We start from the raw sequence: 23,863 nt of genomic DNA on the forward strand, positions 1-23,863 counted from the left end.
AAATGGGGTCACTTAATGTCAAGGTGTTGGGTGATGTTATTTTCCTCCACCGTCCCTGCTGCAACAAAGAATTGAAGAGCAGAGGCACAGTGAAGCAGAGTAAAAGTTTTATTTAAAGTTACACACTTAGAGAAAAAGTGTGGGCGACCTCAGGGAGGAGAGGCACCCAGAAAAATTTAAGTTTTATATATATAGGGAGAGAATGTGTGGGCGACCTCAGGGAAAGGTGCACTATGAAAGGTTGAGAAAAAGTTTTATTTAAGGCAAAAAGGTGCACACTTGGAGAAAGGGGAGTGTGGACTACCTCAGAGAAGTGCTCTGAAAGATTGGGGGTACCATCTCTTAAGTATTTTTCAGGTATGTGACAAAGGGCTAGGGGTGTGGACTTGTCAAGTGGGCACAAGATGTTTATCTTTGATGAGAGACATTAAATTTCTTCTATTATCAGTCCTCCAAGTAATTCAATAAAAATTAGCTTAACACAAGAAATTTACTGATCCAGTTCCCTCCCAGGATAGCAGTTTCCCTCTGGGAACATATCAATCAAGACTGCTTGCCCTGCCCCCAAGGTGGTTTGAGTTATTACCTGTTTGTTAAATAATATGTTAAGAATCTTAAATCTTAACTTCCTGGGTTTTAAAATGCAATCTTAGTTTTAAGATGGAATCTTTCCTGTTTTTACCATGCTGTTTATAGCTGGGCTTGTTTGCTGAATTAATCGTGATGTTTATCTCCTGCCCAGGTTGCAAATTACTTAATTAGGAGGAGAAAAAGAAACAGCATATAGGTTAAGTTAAATAATAAGCTGGGTCATTTAGCATGACATGATCTAATTGACACAAGGAACACATGGGCTGTGTTCAGGTACTTTTCTTTATTTGGGGAATCGTGGGTAAAATTGTAACATTAGATCTAGCCTGGCTTTAGTACATCTACATATCAATGGGAGTTCAGAGGGGGAAAGAAGTATGGCTTTGTTGGCAGCCGCGCTCAGAAAATAGCGCCCAATGCAGGGCAGCCGGAAGGCCCCGAACTTCCTAATGACAAATCATCCCACACCACTAAACTACATGCTAATTGCGCCTTGGCATAAGGACCAATGAGACCCACCAAATGGTTATGCTAATAAGGCATATGGAGCCGCACCAACCAGGTCAGAGCATGAGAACTATATAAGCAAGCCTCTCCTTCCCCTCTGGGTCCTGCCCAACTCATTTGTTTCACAAAGAGCTGAAGAATAAAGCTTTCTGCAGAAGAATCCTGCTGTTGTTGCATGCTGTTCTTGCCGGCGAGGACAGGGCACGCGACAAGTGGTGCCGAAACCCAGGAACCAGAACATCACCGGCACAGGGAGGACCCTTCAGACATCTGGAGAGGATTCAGAACTGCAGGTCAGAAGAAAGCCCGGAGGGGTAAGTTCCGAGAGGCCCCTGCTTTTTAGGATGATGGTTGATGGTTCTCTGTAAATAAGGAGGCACCATGGGGAATGCACCGTCATTAGTCACGGCGCTGCAGACAGCTCTCAAAGAGCGAAACTTGAAGGTCTCCAGCAAAGTCTTAGGATCTTTTGTGAAGGAGATAGACCGTGTGGCCCCCTGGTTCATTTGTTCAGGGTCCCTCTCAATCCCGAGCTGAGACAAACTGGGGAAAGATCTTGATAGAGAGGAGGAGGAGGGTAGCCTGAGGGGAGGCACCAGGCCCCTCTGGAAACTGATTAGAGCTTGTCTGCAAGATGAGAGATGTGAAAAGGTAATAAAAGAAGGTCAGAGAGCATTGACAGATATCCAAGAGAGCATGTCAGAAACGGAACGGGAAACAGAGAGCGCGCGCGGCCGAAAAAAGGCCACAAAAACGAAGGTAAAGAAACCTCAGAGTGAGGGAGAAAGCCCGCCTAGGGCAAAAGCGAAAGAGCCCCGAGAAGCGAGTGACGATCGCCTCGGAGAAAATAGTAAATACCCCTGGAAAGAGTTGAGGGACCTCCAACTCTCCAATAGGGAATCTGAGGAGGAATTAACGTCCGCAGAGGAAGGGGAAGAAAATAAAACCGCAGAGTGTAGAAGTAAAGGAACCAGCAAAGTTGAAAAGCGGACCAAGGAAAAAATGAAAGCAGGGTGTCCCCCGACGCCCTTTGCCCCGCCACCTTACGTGAGTGGCGCACTCTCCTTTTGCCACCCAGATACTCTTCAGGCAATTAGACAAATGTTTCCTGTATTTGAGGATAATGGCGTACGCTCTCACCAGCCCCTGAGCCATAAACAAGTTAAGGAGTTAGCAGAATCCGTTCGGGCTTATGGAGTCAGTGCTAACTATACCATAGCACAAGTTGAGAGATTAACAGAGACAGCCATGACACCCGCAGACTGGCAATATGTAACTAAGGCATGCCTTTCTAGTATGGGGCAATACATAGAATGGAAGGCATTGTGGCATGATATCAGCATGACCCAGGCACGCGCAAACGCGGCCGAAGGACAGCCTGCGTGGTCATATGATATGCTGACGGGCCAAGGACAGTGGGTAGCTGACCAGACCGCCTTCCCCTTACAGGTATACGCACAAATAAACACGTGCGCCGCCAAGGCATGGAAAGCCCTCACCAACAAAGGAGAAGTATCAGGCAATTTGACAAAAATTATTCAGGGGCTGAGCGAGCCATTTTCTGACTTTGTCGCTCGTATGATGGAGGCCGCAGGCAGAATATTTGGAGATCAGGAACAAGCAATGCCCCTAGTGGAGCAATTAGTATTTGAACAATGTACCAAGGAATGCAGACAGGCGATAACACCCTGGAAACAAAAAGGGATACATGCCTGGTTGAAAGCCTGTAGAGAAATAGGAGGGCCACTCACCAATGCGGGCCTAGCCGCGGCCATATTACAGAGCCACAAACAAGCCAGGATCACTAACAGAAGTATCAAATGCTTTCAATGCGGGAAATTAGGACATATAAAGAGAGAGTGTAGGAGCCCAGCTTCAGAACAAACAACCCAAAAGACCCCTGGGTTGTGCCCTAAGTGTAAGAAAGGCAGGCATTGGGCCAATGAGTGCCGGTCTATTAAAGATATAGAAGGGAAACCCTTAGAGTTGCCAAAAAACGCCCAGAGGGGCCCCCGTCACCAGGGCCCGCAAATATATGGGGCAACCAGCACGCAAGTGTCATTCGGGAACAACCAGGCCCCCCAAGGAGAGCCACTTCAGGTTCCGCGGGATTGGACATCCGTGCCACCACCAGAATAGTGTTGACTCCACAGATGGGAGTTCAGCCTATCCCTTCAGACTTTAAAGGCCCCCTACCACCAAATACCATTGGGTTACTCCTAGGGCGCTCTTCTGCTGCATTGAAAGGCCTGGTAGTTCATCCCGGAGTCATAGATCAAGATTATGAAGGACAGGTAAAAATCATGTGTTCGGCTCCCAGAGGAATCTATCCTATATCCCCGGGAGACCGCATAGCCCAGCTCTTAGTTTTACCTAGTCTCCACGCCAATTATCCTGCTACCAACACGGAGAGGGGAGAAAGGGGCTTCGGCTCCTCTGACTGGGATTCAGCCTTCATAGTATTAGATTTAGCAGACAGACCAAAATTAACTCTTCAAATAGAGGGAAAGAGCTTTGAGGGAATCCTAGACACTGGAGCAGATAAAAGTATTATCTCTGCAACCTGGTGGCCCTCCAAGTGGCCTGTGACCCAATCCTCACATTCATTACAAGGTTTAGGATATGAGTCAAGCCCTTCAATTAGTGCCAAACCATTGAAATGGCGAGCCCCTGAAGGACAAGAGGGTACAGTCACCCCTTATGTACTCCCTCTACCGGTCAATTTATGGGGGAGGGATGTCATGAGAGACTTAGGCCTCAAACTCATTAATGAATACTCCACCCCCGCCCAAGGCATGATGATAGACATGGGATACATCCCTGGCAAGGGGCTGGGGAAACACCAACAGGGACACATAGAGCCCATCCTGCCCAAAGTAAAGAATGACCGTCACGGCCTGGGTTTTTCATAGGGGCCATTGAAGATGCCATGCCCATACCTTGGCTCACAGAGGAGGCCGTATGGGTTCCTCAGTGGCCCCTATCCTCTGAAAAATTAGAAGCAGCTCATTGCTTAGTGCAAGAGCAGCTCCAAGTGGGACACCTAGAACCCTCTGTGTCCCCATGGAACACACCCATATTTGTAATCAGGAAAAAGTCAGGATCATAGAAGTTGCTTCATGATCTGAGAGCAGTAAATGCTCAAATGAGAATGCTTGGACCCGTACAACGGGGACTGCCACTCCTCTCTGCCTTACCCAAAGAATGGAAAGTGCTCATAATAGATATTAAAGATTGTTTCTTTTCTATACCTCTAAGCTCCAAGGACAGGGAAAGATTTGCTTTTACTTTGCCAGCTATTAACCATGAACAACCCGATGCCAGATTTCAGTGGAAGGTCCTCCCTCAAGGAATGGCAAATAGCCCCACCATATGTCAACTGTACGTTCAGCGAGCGCTAGACCCAATTCGTAAGACCTATCCCACGCTAAAGATCATCCATTACATGGATGACATCCTTCTTTGCTCCCCACAACCAGCGGAAATAGAAGAAGCATATATAGATCTCACTAGATCCCTAGAAAATTGGAGACTGAATATAGCAAGCGAGAAGGTCCAAAAATCTAGTGTTAGCAAATTCCTAGGAGCAACCATTTACACAGATGTAATTTGCCCCCAAAAGCTTGAGATAAGACATAATCAATTGCGAAATTTGAATGACTTCCAAAAACTCCTAGGGGATATTAATTGGTTGCGCCCATACTTAAAGATACCCACCACTGAATTGACTCCACTATTTAAAACCCTAGAAGGAGACCCACAACTAACGTCACCGCGCTCCCTCACACCTGAGGCATTACAAGCCATTCGCAAAGTAGAACAGGCTTTGATGACAGCACAATTAAATAGAGTGCAATCGAATGAACCCTTTGAGTTGTGTGTCCTTCCCACCCCAGAGCTGCCAACAGCAGTCTTATGGCAGCACGGCCCACTGATCTGGATTCATCCCCAAGCCTCTCAGGCTAGGACAATAGAGTACTATCCGGCAGCCGTGGCCAAACTTGCTTTGAGAGGAGTAAAAACCTCCATGACACATTTCGGAGAGGCTCCAGCTAAAATTATAACCCCTTACAGCGTAGAACAGATACAAGTATTATGTGCTATGAACGATGATTGGGCCATACTTGCTTACAGTTTCTCAGGAACCTTTGATAATCATTTCCCTAAACATCCCCTCATCAACTTCGCCAAAAATCATCTCCTAGTATTCCCTCGGGTCACTAGCCTAACCCCGCTGCCTCATGGAAAAACAGTTTACACGGACGGGTCTAAGACAGGCACAGGTGCCTATGTCCATGATGGCAAAGTTGTGACAAAAGGCTACACGCCTGACACTCCACAAATAGTGGAATGTCGCATAGTCTTAGAGGTCCTACAAATCTTTCCTGAACCTTTAAATATTGTGTCTGACTCCTGTTATGTAGTTAATGCAGTCAAATCTCTAGAAGTAGCCAGGCTAATTAAAGCGTCCAGCCCAGTAGCCACTTTGTTCAAACAGATACAATCAGCACTACTTCATAGGCAATCTCCTTTGTATATAACTCATATCAGAGCACATTCAGGCCTTCCCGGGCCTATGACCCAAGGCAACCACCTGGCAGACCTCGCAACCAGAAGCATAGCCTTTCCCCTGCTAGACCCTGTCACCACAGCTTCAAAATTCCATACACAATTTCATGTCACTGCCGAAACACTGCGCAAGCGGTTTAGCATAACCAGGGCCGAAGCTAGGAACATTGTCCTTAGCTGCCAACATTGCTGCAGCTTCCTTCCCGCACCTCATGTGGGGATCAACCCCAGAGGTATTAGGCCTTTACAAGTTTGGCAAATGGATGTGACGCATATTTCGTCTTTTGGGAAACTGAAATATGTACATGTATCTGTAGATACTTGTTCAGGAGTCATCTTTGCCTCCCCATTGTCAGGAGAGAAAGCTTCCCATGTCATCCAGCACTGCCTTGAAGCTTGGAGCGCATGGGGGTTACCGCAGATTCTGAAAACAGACAATGGCCCAGCCTATACCTCTACAAAATTTGCTCAATTTTGTCATCACATGGAGATAAAACATATCACTGGCCTTCCCTACAACCCACAGGGTCAAGAGATTGTGGAACGCGCGAACCGCACGCTCAAATCCTATTTACTTAAACAAAAAGGGGGAATTGAAGATATACCCCCCACACCAAAAACTGCCATAGCCCTAGCACTTTTCACTATAAATTTTTTGAATCTGGATGCTCAAGGCCATACAGCAGCAGATCGCCATAATCAGTGGCCAAAAGACCCACAAGAACTAGTAAAATGGAAGGACGTGTTATCTAACCAATGGAAGGGCCCGGATCCAATCATAATCAGATCCAGGGGAGCTGTGTGTGTTTTCCCCCAGGGTGAAGAAAATCCCTTCTGGATCCCGGAGCGCCTAACGAGGAAAGTCCTAAACAAAGGAGATGACTTCGCTGTACCTCCTGACCCTGCTCCTGACACTGGAGACCCCGACTCAGGGAGTATTGAGATGGGGAATCCTGTCTGCCTTTCCTAAGCCTATGCCTGTCCATTTCAATGCAGCCGTTTTTCCCCGCTTTTTCACCACCAACTCTAGTATGAACTTGCCCTACCTAGTTAAAGACACCCTAGTAGCTCCCCTGGGAGAAAACCGATCCTTCGTAACTAATGGGTCATTATGCTTCACCACTCAGAATCTAGCTGGCTGTATCTCCCTGAAACGGAGGAAATACGGATGGTTCAGTGACATAATTCTAGAGGCCAGTAGCCTCCCCGTTATGTCAGCTAAATTTGAAGGGCCTAATAAGGAAGGGAGCCCGTCCTATAAGAACATGACTATCCACCAGATAGTTCTCTGGATCAATGGCACATTTGTACACTCTCCCAGGAACAATTCCACCGACAGGCCTCGTCAACCCAAATATGCCTCCCATTGTGTGGGCGACTATGAGGGAGAGCTGTGGCCCTGGACTGACTGTCAGTCAACTGTAGTAACGTGGGCAACTGAGAGGCAGGAGTTTACCATCTCCCCAGATATGGAGGGACGGCCAGCCAATGAGGCTTGGTGGCCAGTAAAGGTGCTCGAAGGCGAGTTTCGTCAGCAGCTGAGCATGAACCCCTTCCATAAATGGATGCTGTGTGGAGTCAATGGCTCGTGTACCGACCTCTCCCCCTTTTCCGCCCTCCAGGGTGGGGGAATCGGTGTAAAAAATATCACCTTTTGGTGCGAGAACAACCACACGCGCGCACACTGGAACATGACCATGACCCATAACAACGAGAACTACACGTGTTCAGCAAAATCAGGTCCAGAGTCACCTAATTCCCTTTTTCCACCTTCTCCAGTATGCGTATACCCCCCATTTCTGTTTATCTTATCCAATAGTAGCTTTGACTCCTGCTCCAATGAAACCTGCTTTCTGTCTCAGTGTTGGGATGCGCGTAACTTTACCAATGCTTTGGTAGTCCGCATCCCCCGTTGGGTCCCTGTTCCCGTAGATGCCCCTAACACCATGACTCTGCTTCGAGAAAGGCGCGATTTCGGTGTTACAGCCGCCATAGTGCTCCTGATCTCCGCGACCGCGGTTGCAGCCACCGCCGCTGGTATAGCTTTAGACACCTCCATCAAATTGGCTACAGAGCTCAATAACCTTGCAGCCTCAGTAGCTTCTGCCCTGGACCAACAGTCCACACTTGATGGCAAACTGAAAGGAGGAATAATGATCCTCAATCAACGCATAGATCTCGTGGAGGAACAAATGGAGGTGCTCTGGCAAATGGCCCAATTGGGATGTGAGCAGAAATATCGTGCCCTCTGCATCACTAGCATTCAATATGAAAATTTTACACGGGCAGCTAATCTGTCACGAGACCTGTCCCAGTATCTTTCAGGAAACTGGTCCCAAGACTTCGATGGGACACTAGAAGAGCTGCGGCGAGAAATAATCCACATCAACTCCACCCGTCTAGATATCTCCGTAGCAGAAGGACTCTCTTCCTGGTTCCTCAGAGCTCTCTCCCACGTCAAGGAGTGGGCGGGCATGGCTGGGATGGGCGTGTTCGTGCTTGGAGGTCTCATGCTCTTACTCTGGTTGTTATGCAGACTCCACAACCAACATAAGCAGGACAAGGTGATCCTTGCTCAAGCCCTAATGGCGATAGACGTTGGCGCCTCTCCCCAAGTGTGGCTCAACATGCTTAAGAAGGAAGCTCGGCTTTAGCTTGAGGTAGCTCTTGCACCCTGAGCCCATGTGGCACTGCACCAGGCCCGAGTACCTCATTGCTTAATCACAGCTTTCTTTAAGAAGCTCATGGTGCAAGAAGGTTGAGAAAAAAGGTCCAAACCCTTTGTACCAAGCGGTCCCAACGCCAGCCAGAGGATGCGAGGCAAAGCACTGCAAGAGGTCTTGGACCCCTCTGAGAGGCATGCCTGACTGCATAGGGGTAGATGCCCAGAACCCCTCTCCAAAAAGGGGGCATCAGGACTCTCTGGAGGACTTGTGCCGGGGGATGATCATCAAAAAGCCTCCACAGGGATCCGGACGATGCTGCGGTTGTGGTTGCATCCAGCCCACCGTCTCCTGGACTTGCCATAAGAATGAGGAGGGAGATGTCTAGGCTGGCATGTGCATACAGTGAGACAACGAATTTGACCGGATCTGTACTGTTGGAACTCAACCAGGAGTTGGGAGGGGTGCAAATTGTAGCACCCCAAAATCTCATGACTATAGACTATCTATGGTTAAAAGAACATATGGGATGTGAACAGATCCCAGAAATGGGCTGCTTTAATTTGTCTGATGGTTCAAGTACAGTTGGACAATATCCATCATATCATAGATAAATTTTCACAAATGCCTAGGGTGCCTAACTGGTTTTCTTGGCTTCACTGGAGATGGATGGTAATTATAGATTTGCTTTGTTTATGTCACCGTATTCCTATTATGTTAATATGTGTGTGCAAATTAGTTAGTAGTTTAAAACCTATACATACTTAAGGTACTATACAAGAAGATATGTCAAAGAAATAATCAATCCTCCCAAGTTTCCTTCATATGCTACATCTATAGCTTTTCTTCTTCCTTCCTAATTACAAACCTTAAATAGAATTCGTGCCTCATATCGAATTTACCGAGTATCATAATTCCTCCAGGTGGTAAAGATACCTCGAGACAAATGCTGGGCATAGAAGCCACAGGGCATAAATCTGCAAAGAAGTAAAAAGCTAACCTTTGCAAACAATATGGCTTCTCTCTCACTTACCAACTTTACATTTCCCTGTATGGCCCCGGAAGATGACTGGTTAGCCAGAGACGGGTAAGATTCCTCAAGGGAGGAACAACCTAAGACAGGCACAGTCGCAGGGGGGCCATCAGGTGAGAATTTGGGGATCAACAGAGGTGAGGCTCAGAACCTCACCCCCCCCTGCTTTGAGAGAAATCTTCTGCATCCGTGGATGTCTTGCTGCCCTTGTCTAGCCTGGATTAATACTTAGTCCATAGGCACACACCTGATCATCTGATCATCTACATTTGCCTTCTTACAGCACTAAACTATGTTTTCTACCTTTATCTTGCATCTACCTACCACTTCAGCATTTTATTAAAAATAAAAATAATAATAATAATAGGAGAAATGTGGGATCAACATATAAATCAAGTACAAAAATCAAACGAATATTCATATTTGACCTGATTGTTTATAAGTCATATTGCATGATCAAAACCGAAAGTTTCTGTGATGACTGCCCTTGTACTGTTCACCATGTAAGAATTTATTCACTATGTAAGAATTCGTTCACCATGTAAGAACTTGTTCGTTATGCTTCAGAAGATTGGAGACTGACGAGAATTAGGCTTGAGATGGATTAATGATTGTACATTGAGCGTTGACCCCCCTATACTGAATTTTATTGTTGTTAACAACCATTTGATCAATAAATATGAGAGATGCCCTCTCAAAAAAAAAAAAAAAAAAAAGGGGGGCATCAGGAAGTATGATGGAGGTCAGGCCTCTGTCTCTGCCTCTCCTGGCAAGTTCCGCCTTGAGCTTCTGTTAGACAAAAAAGGGGGAGATGTTGGCAGCCGCGCTCAGAAAATAGCGCCCAATGCAGGGCAGCCGGAAGGCCCCGAACTTCCTAATGACAAATCATCCCATACCACGAAACTACATGCTAATTGCGCCTTGGCATAAGGACCAATGAGACCCACCAAATTGTTATGCTAATAAGGCATATGGAGCCGCACCAACCAGGTCAGAGCATGAGAACTATATAAGCAAGCCTCTCCTTCCCCTCTAGGTCCTGCCCAACTCATTTGTTTCACAAAGAGCTGAAGAATAAAGCTTTCTGCAGAAGAATCCTGCTGTTGTTGCGTGCTGTTCTTGCCGGCAAGGACGGGGCATGCGACATACAAGAAAGCAAAGAACTTTTCCATGTTATTCACTGAATCCCCAGTGCTTAGACTGTCCTGGTCATGTGGGGGGCACTCTATGAACATTTGCTGACTAAAGAACAGGCAGACAAGCACGTGATCCCCAACGTGCTGAGGTTACTGAGGAGAGGGTGATGGGATGCAGAACCGTTTTTTTTCTTTCAGAATCTTAATGTGAGTAAGCATGACTCTCAAAAAAATAGAGTGAATCTTTGCTTAGAAAGCTGTTGGAGAAGATGAACTCATTCTAGTTCAGATGGGTGTTTGTTACTTTCACCATTGCTAATTAGTATACATATTGACATGACTGGAACCATTTTAAAATGGAGTCAGAGAGGCCACTGTACAGAAACTGCCTCACCCGCCTCTGTATTGCGCCAAAACCTGTGGACTGGGCAAAATGGCAATTGTTCTAAGCAATTTTTGCCAAGTCCTCAGGAGAGCAGGCATCGTGGTCACAAGCCTAATGGTTGTGGACTTTCTGAAGATAGATTTAGTAGTTAATCAGTGTAAACCCAGAGCAGCTTAGCTTGTTAAAATGCTCATAGAGTGCTCAATTCAGCAGCACATGTACTAAAACTGGAATGATAACAGAGAAGGTTAGCATGGCCCCCGTGCAAGGATGACATGCAAATTCATGCAGTCTTCCATATTCTCTACTGATGCTTATCGTGGTGAGCATTTCGTAATGTATGTAGTTGTTGTATCACTGTTGTACATCTGACACTAATATAATATTGTATATCAACTCTATTTCAATAAAAAAATAAAAATAAAAACTTAGGAACTTTTCTCTTTTCCTACTCATGAAATTGCCCTCCTTCCTTTTCTTCATAAAAACCCTTTGCTTTCACCCTACAAGTGGGATGCTTCCCTGATTACTCTGGAATCTGGGCTCTATGAATTGTAATTCTGCAACTCCAAATAGAAGGTTTTTGTTCTTTCTCAGTTTGCCTCCTTTTCTTGGTTGACTATGTATATACATACATATATATATAGGTATACACTTACATAATAGATATATAAATACATGTAACACATTGTATATATGTAATACATAAATAGAATATATAAATAATGAATATATCTCATATGTAATGATGTATGTTAAATACAAACATACATGTATAAATAGATTATATATATAAAACAATTCTAAACTCCAGAACTCTAGAATATCTTTTTCTTTTGTCCCCACCTTCCTGCCCCTCTGTCACTTCTAACACCCATGCCCTGATGGGTTTGCCCAGAATGGGAGGGGGCAGTCAAAGAGGGGCAAATAAAGTTGTCAGACCCAAACAAAAAAGCTCTAATCTAATGACAAACGACCTTCTTTTGTATGAGGGACTATTCAGGAAAAATAAGACTGTTTCAGGATTTTTCTTTAGAAATAATTTCTTAATTTAAAAAAATCAGAAATACAATCTCTGTAACAACTCTTAAGAATTCTCTTATTAAGTCCCTGTCACTGCCAAAGGTATTTTTTGACTAAAATTTCAGAAACTAAGTTACTAACACACAGTAATGTTGAATCTTTGAATAGATCTTGTTGTTGAGTAAGTATGCTAGAGGCTGCTTTGTTTTTCTTCAACTGACCTTGTAGGCATGTTAACTGGGAAAAGCTGTTTGTCTCATAGCATCTCATACTGAATTCTTTAAAAGAGGAGGTTGCATTGAAACAACAAATCTAAAGAAGCTCTTCTCCATCACTCACTGTTAAAATAATCAGCTCAGGTTGGCCCCTGACTCTCTCTCACTGCCTGCACGGGCTCACAGGTCAGTCTGTCCTTGCTCTCCAGGCAGGGGTCTGCCTGTGACAGGCCTGGGTAGCCTTAACTGGTCCCAGAATATGCAAGGAAACTAGAATCCTAAATACAAGAAGTCTCTGTATCTGCCAGCAGAGGGTGTCCATTCCTTCTTTCCATTTTTAAATTGAAATTATACTGCTGACTCATGTTTTTAGCACAAGAGCAGGACTTGGAAACTAAGGCTTTTGCCATTCATAGAACTCCACCTCTAAAGCGGAGGGTAATTCCATTGTTTTCTGGTTAGATGATTCAGATCTCTGAAGAAGCCCTTTCGCACATAATGAGACCTCCTCCCTTAAAGGTCACCTGCTGTTCTCTATTCTGTAATCATTGCAGCACTGCTAAATCAAATACCACCTCAGGGTACGCTAGTTGTAGATTGCTCCTCTAACAAACTACCACAAATTCGGGGCCTTATGCTCCTCCCTGTTCCTTCATCTTTAAGACAGTAATGGCAGGCTGATTCCTCCTAGCATGGCACCGCTCTGCCCTGCTTTCATAGTCCATCTCCCTGGACTCATTGCTTCTGCTTCCCCTTCCATTTGCACAGACCCTTCTGATTACACTGGTCCAGATAAACCAAGACAGTTTCCCTACCTTAAAATCAATCGATTAGGAACCTTAATTCCGTTTGCAACTTTACTTCTCCTTTTCCATAAAGGTAACATATCGGATCCCAGGGATTAGGATGGACATCCTTGAGGGCATTATTCTGCTTGGCACACTCTGTATGTACCTTGCTCTGCAGCTTTTCTGTGTCTATCCACCCACTTTACTTCCAATTCCAGGAATCAGTGACACTCAGATTTTTTCAGTGTTTGAAAAGTGCTACTTTTGTAAATTGAAATTGTGTAGTTTTATCTCCTTTGTTCATTGTGCATGGGGTCACCCGGTTTAAAAATAGCCCTTATTTAAGGGTAAAATAATATCATCTCTGTGATTTGCTTTAAAACAACGCACCAGGGGATAAAACTGTAAGGCAGATAAAATAAGATTGGCAAAAGGATGGTAATTGTTGAATTGGGTGATGAGTACATGATATATTTAACTACATGCTTTTCTTTTGTGTATGTTTTCAAATGTTCACAATAAAATGTTTTTAAAAATTGAGACCTTCTTACTGAGAATTCAATGAACCTTTCCCCTTCTTGTTTCTTTAATTTTTTTTTTTTTTTTTTTGAGAGGGCATCTCTCATATTTATTGATCAAATGGTTGTTAACAACAATGAAATTCAGTATAGGGGGGTCAATGCTCAATGTACAATCATTAATCCATCTCAAGCCTAATTCTCGTCAGTCTCCAATCTTCTGAAGCATAACGAACAAGTTCTTACATGGTGAACGAATTCTTACAGAGTGAATAAATTCTTACATGGTGAACAGTACAAGGGCATTCATCACAGAAACTTTCGGGTTTTGATCATGCAATATGACCTATAAACCATCAGGTCAAATATGAATATTCATTTGATTTTTGTACTTGATTTATATGTTGATCCCACATTTCTCCTATTATTATTATTATTTTTATTTTTAATAAAATGCTGAAGTGGTAGGTAGATGCAAGATAAAGGTAGAAAACATAGTTTAGTGCTGTAAGAAGGCAAATGTAGATGATCAGATGATCAGGTGTGTGCCTATGGACTAAGTATTAATCCAGGCTAGACAAGGGCAGCAAGACATCCACGGATGCAGAAGATTTCTCTCAAAGCAGGGGGGGTGAGGTTCTGAGCCTCACCTCTGTTGATCCCCAAATTCTCACCTGATGGCCCCCCTGAGACTGTGCCTGTCTTAGGTTGTTCCTCCCTTGAGGAATCTTACCCGTCTCTGGCTAACCAGTCATCTTCCGGGGCCATACAGGGAAATGTAAAGTTGGTAAGTGAGAGAGAAGCCATATTGTTTGCAAAGGTTAGCTTTTTACTTCTTTGCAGATTTATGCCCTGTGGCTTCTATGCCCAGCATTTGTCTCGAGGTATCTTTACCACCTGGAGGAATTATGATACTCGGTAAATTCGATATGAGGCACGAATTCTATTTAAGGTTTGTAATTAGGAAGGAAGAAGAAAAGCTATAGATGTAGCATATGAAGGAAACTTGGGAGGATTGATTATTTCTTTGACATATCTTCTTGTATAGTACCTTAAGTATGTATAGGTTTTAAACTACTAACTAATTTGCACACACATATTAACATAATAGGAATACGGTGACCTAAACAAAGCAAATCTATAATTACCATCCATCTCCAGTGAAGCCAAGAAAACCATTTAGGCACCCTAGGCATTTGTGAAAATTTATCTATAATATGATGGATATTTTCCAACTGTACTTGAACCATCAGACAAATTAAAGCAGCCCATTTCTGGGATCTGTTCACATCCCATATGTTCTTTTAACCATAGATAGTCTATAGTCATGAGATTTTGGGGTGCTACAACTTGCACCCCTCCCAACTCCTGGTTGAGTTCCAACAGTACAGATCCAGTCAAATTCGTTGTCTCACTGTATGCACATGCCAGCCTAGACATCTCCCTCCTCCTTCTTATGGCAAGTCCAGGAGACGGTGGGCTGGATGCAGCCACAACCGCAGCATCGTCCGGATCCCTGGGGAGGCTTTTTGATGATCATCCCCCGGCACGAGTCCTCCAGAGAGTGCTGATGCCGGAAGCTCCTCCTCATATCGTATCTTATTTCATTTTCTGGGTATCCAAGCTAGGCCTTGATCTTCTGCGTAGAAACAAACAGACCCTTTGCCCACACTTTGACATGCCCTCTATACCACTGTGCAGAACTCATTGGAGGTCAGCACACAGTAACTGCTTTTTTTTTTTTTTTTTTTTTAATTAAGAGAAAGGAATATTATCAGAAAAGAGTACCTCCATAGCTGATCATCTGACACCCTTTAAGTGATCAACATTAAGGATATTTAAAGCATGCGTTGATCTTTGATTTACCAATAGTTTTATCCTGTTAACGAGTAATCCCCTTTTCTTTCTTTCTTTCTTTCTTTTTTTTTTTTTTTTTAAATTTTTAATCTACCCTTACATGAAGAATACTATGTTTACTATGCTCTCCCCTATATCAGGTCCCCCCTAACAACCCCATTACGGTTACTGTCCATCAGCTTAGCAAAATGTGGTAGAGTCACTACTTGTCCTCTCTGTGTTGTGCAGCCCACCCTCCCCTTTCTCCCTCCCCCCCATGCATGCTAATCTTAATACCCCCCTTCTTCTTCCCCCCCCTTATCCCTCCCTGCCCACCCATCCTCCCCAGTTCCTTTCCCTTTGGTACCTGTTAGTCCATTTTTGGGTTCTGTAATTCTGCTGCTGTTTTGTTCCTTCAGTTTTTCCTTTGTTCCTATACTCCTCAGATGAGTGAAATCATTTGGTATTTCTCTTTCTCCGCTTGGCTTATTTCACTGAGCATAATACTCTCCAGCTCCATCCATGTTGCTGCAAATGGTTGGATTTTTTCACTTCTTATGGCTGAGTAGTATTCCATTGTGTATATGTACCACATCTTCTTTATCCATTCATCTACAGATGGACATTTAGGTTGCTTCCAATTCTTGGCTATTGTAAATAGTGCTGCAATAAACACAGGAGTGCATCTGTCTTTCTCAAACTTGATTGCTGCGTTCTTAGGGTAAATTCCTAGGAGTGGAATTCCTGGGTCAAATGGTAGGTCTGTTTTGAGCATTTTGATGCACCTCCATACTGCTTTCCACAATGGTTGAACTAATTTACATTCCCACCAGCAGTGTAGGAGGGTTCCCCTTTCTCCACAGCCTCGCCAACATTTGTTGTTGTTTGTCTTTTGGATGGCAGCTATCCTTACTGGTGTGAGGTGATACCTCATTGTAGTTTTAATTTGCATTTCTCTGATAATTAGCGATGTGGAGCATCTTTTCATGTGTCTCTTGGCCATCTGTATTTCTTTTTTGGAGAACTGTCTGTTCAGTTCCTCTGCCCATTTTTTAATTGGGTTATTTGTTTTTTGTTTGTTGAGGCGTGTGAGCTCTTTATATATTCTGGACGTCAAGCCTTTATCAGATCTGTCATTTTCAAATATATTCTCCCATACTGTAGGGTTCCTTTTTGTTCTATTGATGGTGTCTTTCGCTGTACAGAAGCTTTTCAGCTTAATGTAGTCCCACTTGCTCATTTTTGCTGTTGTTTTCCTTGCCCGGGGAGATATGTTCAAGAAGAGATCACTCATGTTTATGTCTAAGAGGTTTTTGCCTATGTTTTTTTCCAAGAGTTTAATGGTTTCGTGACTTACATTCAGGTCTTTGATCCATTTTGAGTTTACCTTTGTATATGGGGTTAGACAATGGTCCAGTTTCATTCTCCTACATGTAGCTGTCCAGTTTTGCCAGCACCATCTGTTGAAGAGACTGTCATTTTGCCATTGTATGTCCATGGCTCCTTTATGAAATATTAATTGACCATATATGTTTGGGTTAATTTCTGGGGTCTCTAATCTGTTCCACTGGTCTGTGGCTCTGTTCTTGTGCCAGTACCAAATTGTCTTGATTACTATGGCTTTGTAGTAGAGCTTGAAGTTGGGGAGTGAGATCCCCCCTACTTTATTCTTCTTTTTCAGGATTGCTTTGGCTATTCGGGGTCTTTGGTGTTTCCATATGAATTTTTGAATTATTTGTTCCAATTCATTGAAGAATGTTGCTGGTAATTTGAGAGGGATTGCATCAAATTTGTATATTGCTTTCGGCAGGATGGCCATTTTGACGATATTAATTCTTCCTAGCCATGAGCATGGGATGAGTTTCCATTTATTAGTGTCCCCTTTAATTTCTCTTAAGAGTGACTTGTAGTTTTCAGAGTATAAGTCTTTCACTTCCTTGGTTAGGTTTATTCCTAGGTATTTTATTCTTTTTGATGCAATGGTGAATGGAATTGTTTTCCTGATTTCTCTTTCTATTGATTCGTTGTTAGTGTATAGGAAAGCTACAGATTTCTGTGTGTTGATTTTGTATCCTGCAACTTTGCTGTATTCCGATATCAGTTCTAGTAGTTTTGGAGTGGAGTCTTTAGGGTTTTTTATGTACAGTATCATATCATCTGCAAATAGTGACAGTTTAACTTCTTCTTTACCAATCTGGATTCCTTGTATTTCTTTGTTTTGTCTGATTGCCGTGGCTAGGACCTCCAGTACTATGTTGAATAACAGTGGGGAGAGTGGGCATCCCTGTCTGGTTCCCGATCTCAGTGGAAATGCTTTCAGCTTCTCGCTGTTCAGTATAATGCTGGCTGTGGGTTTATCATATATGGCCTTTATTATGTTGAGGTACTTGCCCTCTATTCCCATTTTGCTGAGAGTTTTTATCATGAATGGATGTTGAATTTTGTCAAATGCTTTTTCAGCATCTATGGAGATGATCATGTGGTTTTTGTCTTTCTTTTTGTTGATGTGGTGGATGATGTTGATGGATTTTCGAATGTTGTACCATCCTTGCATCCCTGGGATGAACCCCACTTGGTCATGGTGTATGATCCTTTTGATATACTGTTGAATTCTGTTTGCTAATATTTTGTTGAGTATTTTTGCATCTACATTCATCAGGGATATTGGTCTGTAATTTTCTTTTTTGGTGGGGTCTTTGCCTGGTTTTGGTATTAAGGTGATGTTGGCCTCATAGAATGAGTTTGGGAGTATTCCCTCTTCTTCTATTTTGTGGAACACTTTAAGGAGAATGGGTATTATGTCTTCTCTGTGTGTCTGATAAAATTCCGAGGTAAATCCGTCCGGCCCCGGGGTTTTGTTCTTGGGTAGTTTTTTGATTACTGTTTCAATTTCTTTGCTTGTAATTGGTTTGTTTAACTTTTGTGTTTCTTCCTTGGTCAGTCTTGGGAGGTTGTATTTTTCTAGGAAGTTGTCCATTTCTTCTAGGTTTTCCAGCTTGTTGGCATATAGGTTTTCATAGTAGTCTTTAATAATTCTTTGTATTTCTGTGGAGTCTGTCGTGATTTTTCCATTCTCATTTCTGATTATGTTGATTTGTGTTGACTCTCTTTTTCTCTTAATAAGTTGGGCTAGAGGCTTATCTATTTTGTTTATTTTCTCAAAGAACCAGCTCTTGGTTTCGTTGATTTTTGCTATTGTTTTATTCTTCTCAATTTTGTTTATTTCTTCTCTGATCTTTATTATGTCCCTCCTTCTGCTGACTTTAGGCCTCATTTGTTCTTCTTTTTCCAGTTTTAATAATTGTGATGTTAGACTATTCATTTGGGATTGTTCTTCCTTCTTCAAGTGTGCCTGGATTGCTATATACTTTCCTCTTAAGACTGCTTTCGCTGCATCCCACAGAAGTTGGGGCTTAGTGTTGTTGTTGTCATTTGTTTCTATATATTCCTTGATCTCTATTTTGATTTGTTCATTGATCCATTGATTATTTAGTAGCATGTTGTTAAGCCTCCATGTGTTTGTGAGCCTTTTTGTTTTCTTTGTAGAATTTATTTCTACTTTCATACCTTTGTGGTCTGAAAAATTGGTTGGTAGAATTTCAATATTGTGGAATTTACTGAGGCTCTTTTTGTGAGCTAGTATGTGGTCTATTCTGGAGAATGTTCCATGTGCACTTGAGAAGAATGTATATCCTGTTGCTTTTGGATGTAAAGTTCTATAGATGTCTATTAGGTCCATCTGTTCTAGTGTGTTGTTCAGTGCCTGTGTGTCTTTACTTATTTTCTGCCCGGTGGATCTATCCTTTGGGGTGAGTGGTGTGTTGAAGTCTCCTACAATGAATGCATTGCAGTCTATTTCCCTCTTTAGTTCTGTTAGTATTTGCTTCACATATGCTGGTGCTCCTGTATTGGGTGCATATATATTTAGAATGGTTATATCCTCTTGTTGGACTAAGCCCTTTATCATTATGTAGTGGCCTTCTTTATCTCTTGTTACTTTCTTTGTTTTGAAGTCTATTTTGTCTGATATTAGTACTGCAACCCCTGCTTTCTTCTCACTGTTGTTTGCCTGAAATATGTTTTTCCATCCCTTGACTTTTAGTCTATGCTTATCTTTGGGTTTAAGGTGAGTTTCTTGTAAGCAGCATATAGATGGGTCTTGCTTTTTTATCCATTCTATTACTCTATGTCTTTTGATTGGTGCATTAAGTCCATTTACATTTAGGGTGACTATTGAAAGATATGTACTTATTGCCATTGCAGGCTTTAGATTCGTGGTTACCAAAGGTTCAAGGTTAGCTTCTTTAGTATCTTACTGCCTAACTTAGCTCGCTTATTGAGCTGTTATATACACTGTCTGGAGAGTCTTTTCTTCTCTCCCTTCTTATTCCTCCTCCTCCATTCTTCATATGTTGTGTGTTTTGTTCTGTGCTCTTTTTAGGGGTGCTCCCATCTAGAGCAGTCCCTGTAGGATGCCCTGTAGAGGTGGTTTGTGGGAAGCAAATTCCCTCAGCTTTTGCTTGTCTGGGAATTGTTTGATCCCACCATCATATTTAAATGATAGTCGTGCTGGATACAGTATCCTTGGTTCAAGGCCCTTCTGTTTCATTGCATTAAGTATATCATGCCATTCTCTTCTGGCCTGTAGGGTTTCTGTCGAGAAGTCTGATGTTAGCCTGATTGGTTTTCCTTTATAGGTGACCTTTTTCTCTCTAGCTGCCTTTAAAACTCTTTCCTTGTCCTTGATCCTTGCCATTTTAATTATTATGTGTCTTGGTGTTGTCCTCCTTGGATCCTTTCTGTTGGGGGTTCTGTATAATTCCATGGTCTGTTCGATTATTTCCTCCCCCAGTTTGGGGAAGTTTTCAGCAATTATTTCTTCAAAGACACTTTCTATCCCTTTTCCTCTTTCTTCCTCTTCTGGTATCCCTATAATATGAATGTTTTTCCTTTTGTATTGGTCACATATTTCTCTTAGTGTTGTTTCATTCCTGGAGATCCTTTTATCTCTCTCTATGTCAGCTTCTATACGTTCCTGTTCTCTGGCTTCTATTCCTTCAATGGCCTCTTGCATCTTATCCATTCTGCTTATAAATCCTTCCAGGGATTGTTTCACTTCTGTGATCTCTTTCCTGACATCTGTGATCTCCTTCCGGACTTCATCCCACTGCTCTTGCATTTTTCTCTGCATCTCATCCCACTGCTCTTGCATTTTTCTCTGCATCTCATCCCATTGCTCTTGCATTTTTTTCTGCATCTCTGTCAGCATGTTCATGATTTTTATTTTGAATTCTTTTTCAGGAGGACTAGTTAGGTCTGTCTCCTTCTCAGGTGTTGTCTCTGTGATCTTTGTCTGCCTGTAGTTTTGCCTTTTCATGGTGATAGAGATAGTTTGCAGAGCTGGTACAAGTGACCGCTGGAAGAGCTTCCCTTCTTGTTGGTTTGTAGCCTTTTCCTGGGAGAATAGCGACCTCTAGTGGCTTGTGCTGGGCAGCTGCGCGCAGACAGGGCTTCTGCTTCCTGCCCAGTTGCTTTGGGGTTTATCTCCGCTGTTGCTGTGGGCTTGGCCTGGCTGGGGCTGTTCCTCCAAAATGGTGGAGCCCCGTTGGAGGGGGAGCAGCCAGGAGACTATTTATCTCCATAAGGGGCCTCTGTGCTCCCTGCTGCCCAGGGGGTTAGAGTGCCCAGAGATCCCCAGATTCCCTGGTTCTGGTCTAAGTGACCTGTCCTGCCCCTTTAAGATTTCCAAAAAGCACTCTCCAAACCAAACAACAACAGCAACAATGAGAGAGGGAACAGAAAGAAAGAGAAGAAAAAAAAAAGGAAAAAAAAAAGCGATTTTTTTTTTTTTTTTTTTTTTTTTTTGTCCTCAGGTGCCGGTCCCAGGCACCCGCTCACTGGTCCTGCTGCCCTGTCTCCCTAGCACCAGGGTCCCTGTCCTTTCAAGGCTTCCAAAAAGCACCCACCCACCGGTCCCGCAGGGAAGGAACGCTCAATATTCTTTGTCCTCTGGCACTGGTCCCACGCACCCGCTCACCAGTCCCGCCGCCCTGCCTCCCTAGCACCGGGGTCCCTGTCCCTTCAAGGCTTCCAAAAGGCACTCGGCAAAAAGAGAAAAAAAAAGGGGAAAAACGCGCGATTTCTTCCGTCCTCAGGTGCTGGTCTCAGGCACCCACCCACCGGTCCCACAGGGAAAAATGCGGGATATTCTTTGTCCTCAGGTGCCGGTCCCAGGCACCCGCTCACCAGTCCCGCCGCCCTGCCTCCCTAGCACCGGGGTCCCTGTCCCTTTTAGGCTTCCAAAAAGCACTCGCAGAAAAGAGAAAAAAAAAAGGGGAAAAACGCGCGATTTCCTCTGTCCTCAAGTGCCGGTCTCAGGCACCCGCCCACCGGTCCCGCAGGGAAAAACGGGGGATATTCTTTGTCCTCAGGCGCCGGTCCCAGCCACCCGCTCACCAGTCCCGCCACCGTGCCTCCCTAGCACTGGGGTCCCCGTCCCTTCAAGGCTTCCAAAAAGCGCTCGCCCAAAAGAGAAAAAAAAAAAAAGGGGAAAAACGCGCGACCTCCTCCGTCCTCAGGCACCGTTCTCAGGCACCCGCCCCCAGGTCTCGCAGGGAGAAACGCGGGATATTCTTTGTCCTCCGGCGCCGTTCCCAGGCACCTCCTCACCGGTCCCGCCACCCTGCCTCCCCAGCAACGGGGGCCCGTCCCTCTAAGGCTTCCAAAAAGCGCTCGCCAAAAAAAAAACCGCTCCGGTTTCTCTCCACCCGCCGGGAGCCGGGGGGAGGGGCGCTTGGGTCCCACCGGGCTGGGGCTTGTATCTTACCCCCTTCACAAGGCGCTGGGTTCTTGCAGGTGTGGATGTGGTCTGGATGTTGTCCTGTGTCCTGTGGTCTCTATTTTAGGAAGATTTTTCTTTATTATATTTTCATAGCTCTATGTGTTTTTGGGAGGAGATTTCCACTGCTCTACTCACGCCGCCATCTTGGCTCCGCCCCCTGTTTCTTTAATTTTTGAGAGGAAAACATTTGCTAAGAATGGTCACAACTCAAGAAATAACAAATGTTGGCAAGGATGGGGAGAAAGGAGAACCCTCTTACACTGTTGGTGGGAATGTAAATTGGTGCATCTACTGTGGAAAGCAGTATGGAGGTTCCTCAAAACACTAAAAATAGAAATAGCATATGACCCAGTAATTCCACTTCTAGAAATTTACCTAAAGAAAGCAAAATACCTGAATCAAAAAGATATATGCACCCCTATTATTTACACCCATATATGCACCCATTATTTACAGTAACCAAGATATGGAAGCAATCTAAGTGCCCATCAGTAGATGAATGGATAAAGAAGATGTGGTACATATGCACAATGGAATATTATTCAACCATAAAAAAGAAATCCTGTCATTTGCAACAACATGGATGGACCTAGAGGGTATTATGCTCAGTGAAATAAGCCAGGCAGAGAAAGACAAATACCATATAATTTCACTTATTTGTGGAATATAAATACAAAGCAAAACAGCAGTAGACTCACAGACACTGAGAAGGGACTGGTGGTTACCACGGGGAAAGAGTTGGGATGGGTGGGTGGGGAGCGTGAGGGAGATAAAGGGGCATAAAAGTTTTCAATCATAATGTAAGTTGGTCACAGGGATGGCGGTACAGCATGGAGAATACAGCCAGTGGCTCTGTAACATCTTCTTATGTTGACAGATCGTAACTGCACTAGAGTTGGTGATTTAATAATACTGGTAACTGTTGAACCACTGTATTATATATTTGAGACCAATATAAGATTGTATATCAATTAAAAATTTATTTTAAAAAATGGTCACAATTGGATACTAAGTATGTCATTGTTAAATGTACCAATTTGAAATGCAGTTGACCTTTAAAAAATCATTGAGACATAATTTACAATGAAATGCTGCTGACTTTTGTAAAATTAAACTTTTTACTTTGAGAAAATTATAGATTTATATCTAAATGTAAGAAGAGAGACCTTTACTTAATTTCTCACAATGGTAACATCTTATGAAACAATAGCATGGTTTTATAACCAGGATATTTACACTGACACAGTGAAGACATACAGCATTTTTGTCACTGTAAAGATCCTTCATGTTGTCCTTTTATAGCCAGCATTTTCTGCCTGGGTGTCAAATATTTATGATACATTCCAAATGAAAACCTTTTCCTGACTTTTACATACCTTTCTCTCAGCTTTGCTTAGGATTTTATTAGCAATGGCTTAGAATTACCAAATCCTATTTTTCAGAAACCTGGAGAACTTGGGAACACCCTGATTACAATAATAAAATCAGTATATCATGAATGAAATATGGTATCTGCAGAAAGTGGTCTCATCGGTCCAAGGGGAAAGAGCTGAATCAGACAGTTGGCTAACATTACTCACATCTTTGAAAAAACCAACATCATAAGGTACAGAGGGAAACACCTGCAAGAGGTCTGAGATGCTGACTTTGACATTGCCTCTCCAAACCCCATAGACTGAAGACACACTGAGCAGCCCGTGTGACTATCTGCTTCGGAAACTGCCTTGCAACGGCTCCAGTAGGACCTTTAGTCTCTAA

At 43.5% G+C, this 23,863-nt stretch overlaps 1 protein-coding gene and 1 non-coding gene across 2 annotated transcripts; both read left to right on the top strand.

The window, feature by feature from the left end:
- The first annotated feature begins 985 nt into the window (after positions 1-985).
- On the top strand, positions 986-23,863 carry LOC140844695 (uncharacterized). Its single transcript, XM_073217725.1, has 3 exons — positions 986-1,412; positions 6,485-7,685; positions 23,780-23,863. Exons 2-3 carry the CDS (start codon positions 6,546-6,548, stop codon positions 23,861-23,863), a joined length of 1,224 nt encoding a protein of 407 aa, XP_073073826.1. The 5' UTR covers positions 986-1,412; positions 6,485-6,545.
- LOC140844720 (U6 spliceosomal RNA) lies at positions 11,082-11,189 on the top strand. Its single transcript, XR_012123198.1, has one exon. It is a non-coding gene; the product is annotated as a U6 spliceosomal RNA (small nuclear RNA).

This window comes from Manis javanica, chromosome 11 (genome assembly GCF_040802235.1).
Source record: "Manis javanica isolate MJ-LG chromosome 11, MJ_LKY, whole genome shotgun sequence".
Lineage (NCBI taxonomy): Eukaryota > Metazoa > Chordata > Mammalia > Pholidota > Manidae > Manis > Manis javanica.

Excerpts from the sequence above, each read along its gene's own strand:
- LOC140844695 (XM_073217725.1), top strand. The coding sequence starts at position 6,546 with ATGACTTCGCTGTACCTCCTGACCCTGCTCCTGACACTGGAGACCCCG. Across the intron at positions 7,686-23,779 it reads TCCTGATCTCCGCGACCGCG|ACTGAAGACACACTGAGCAG; the intron begins GTTGCAGCCACC and ends CAAACCCCATAG.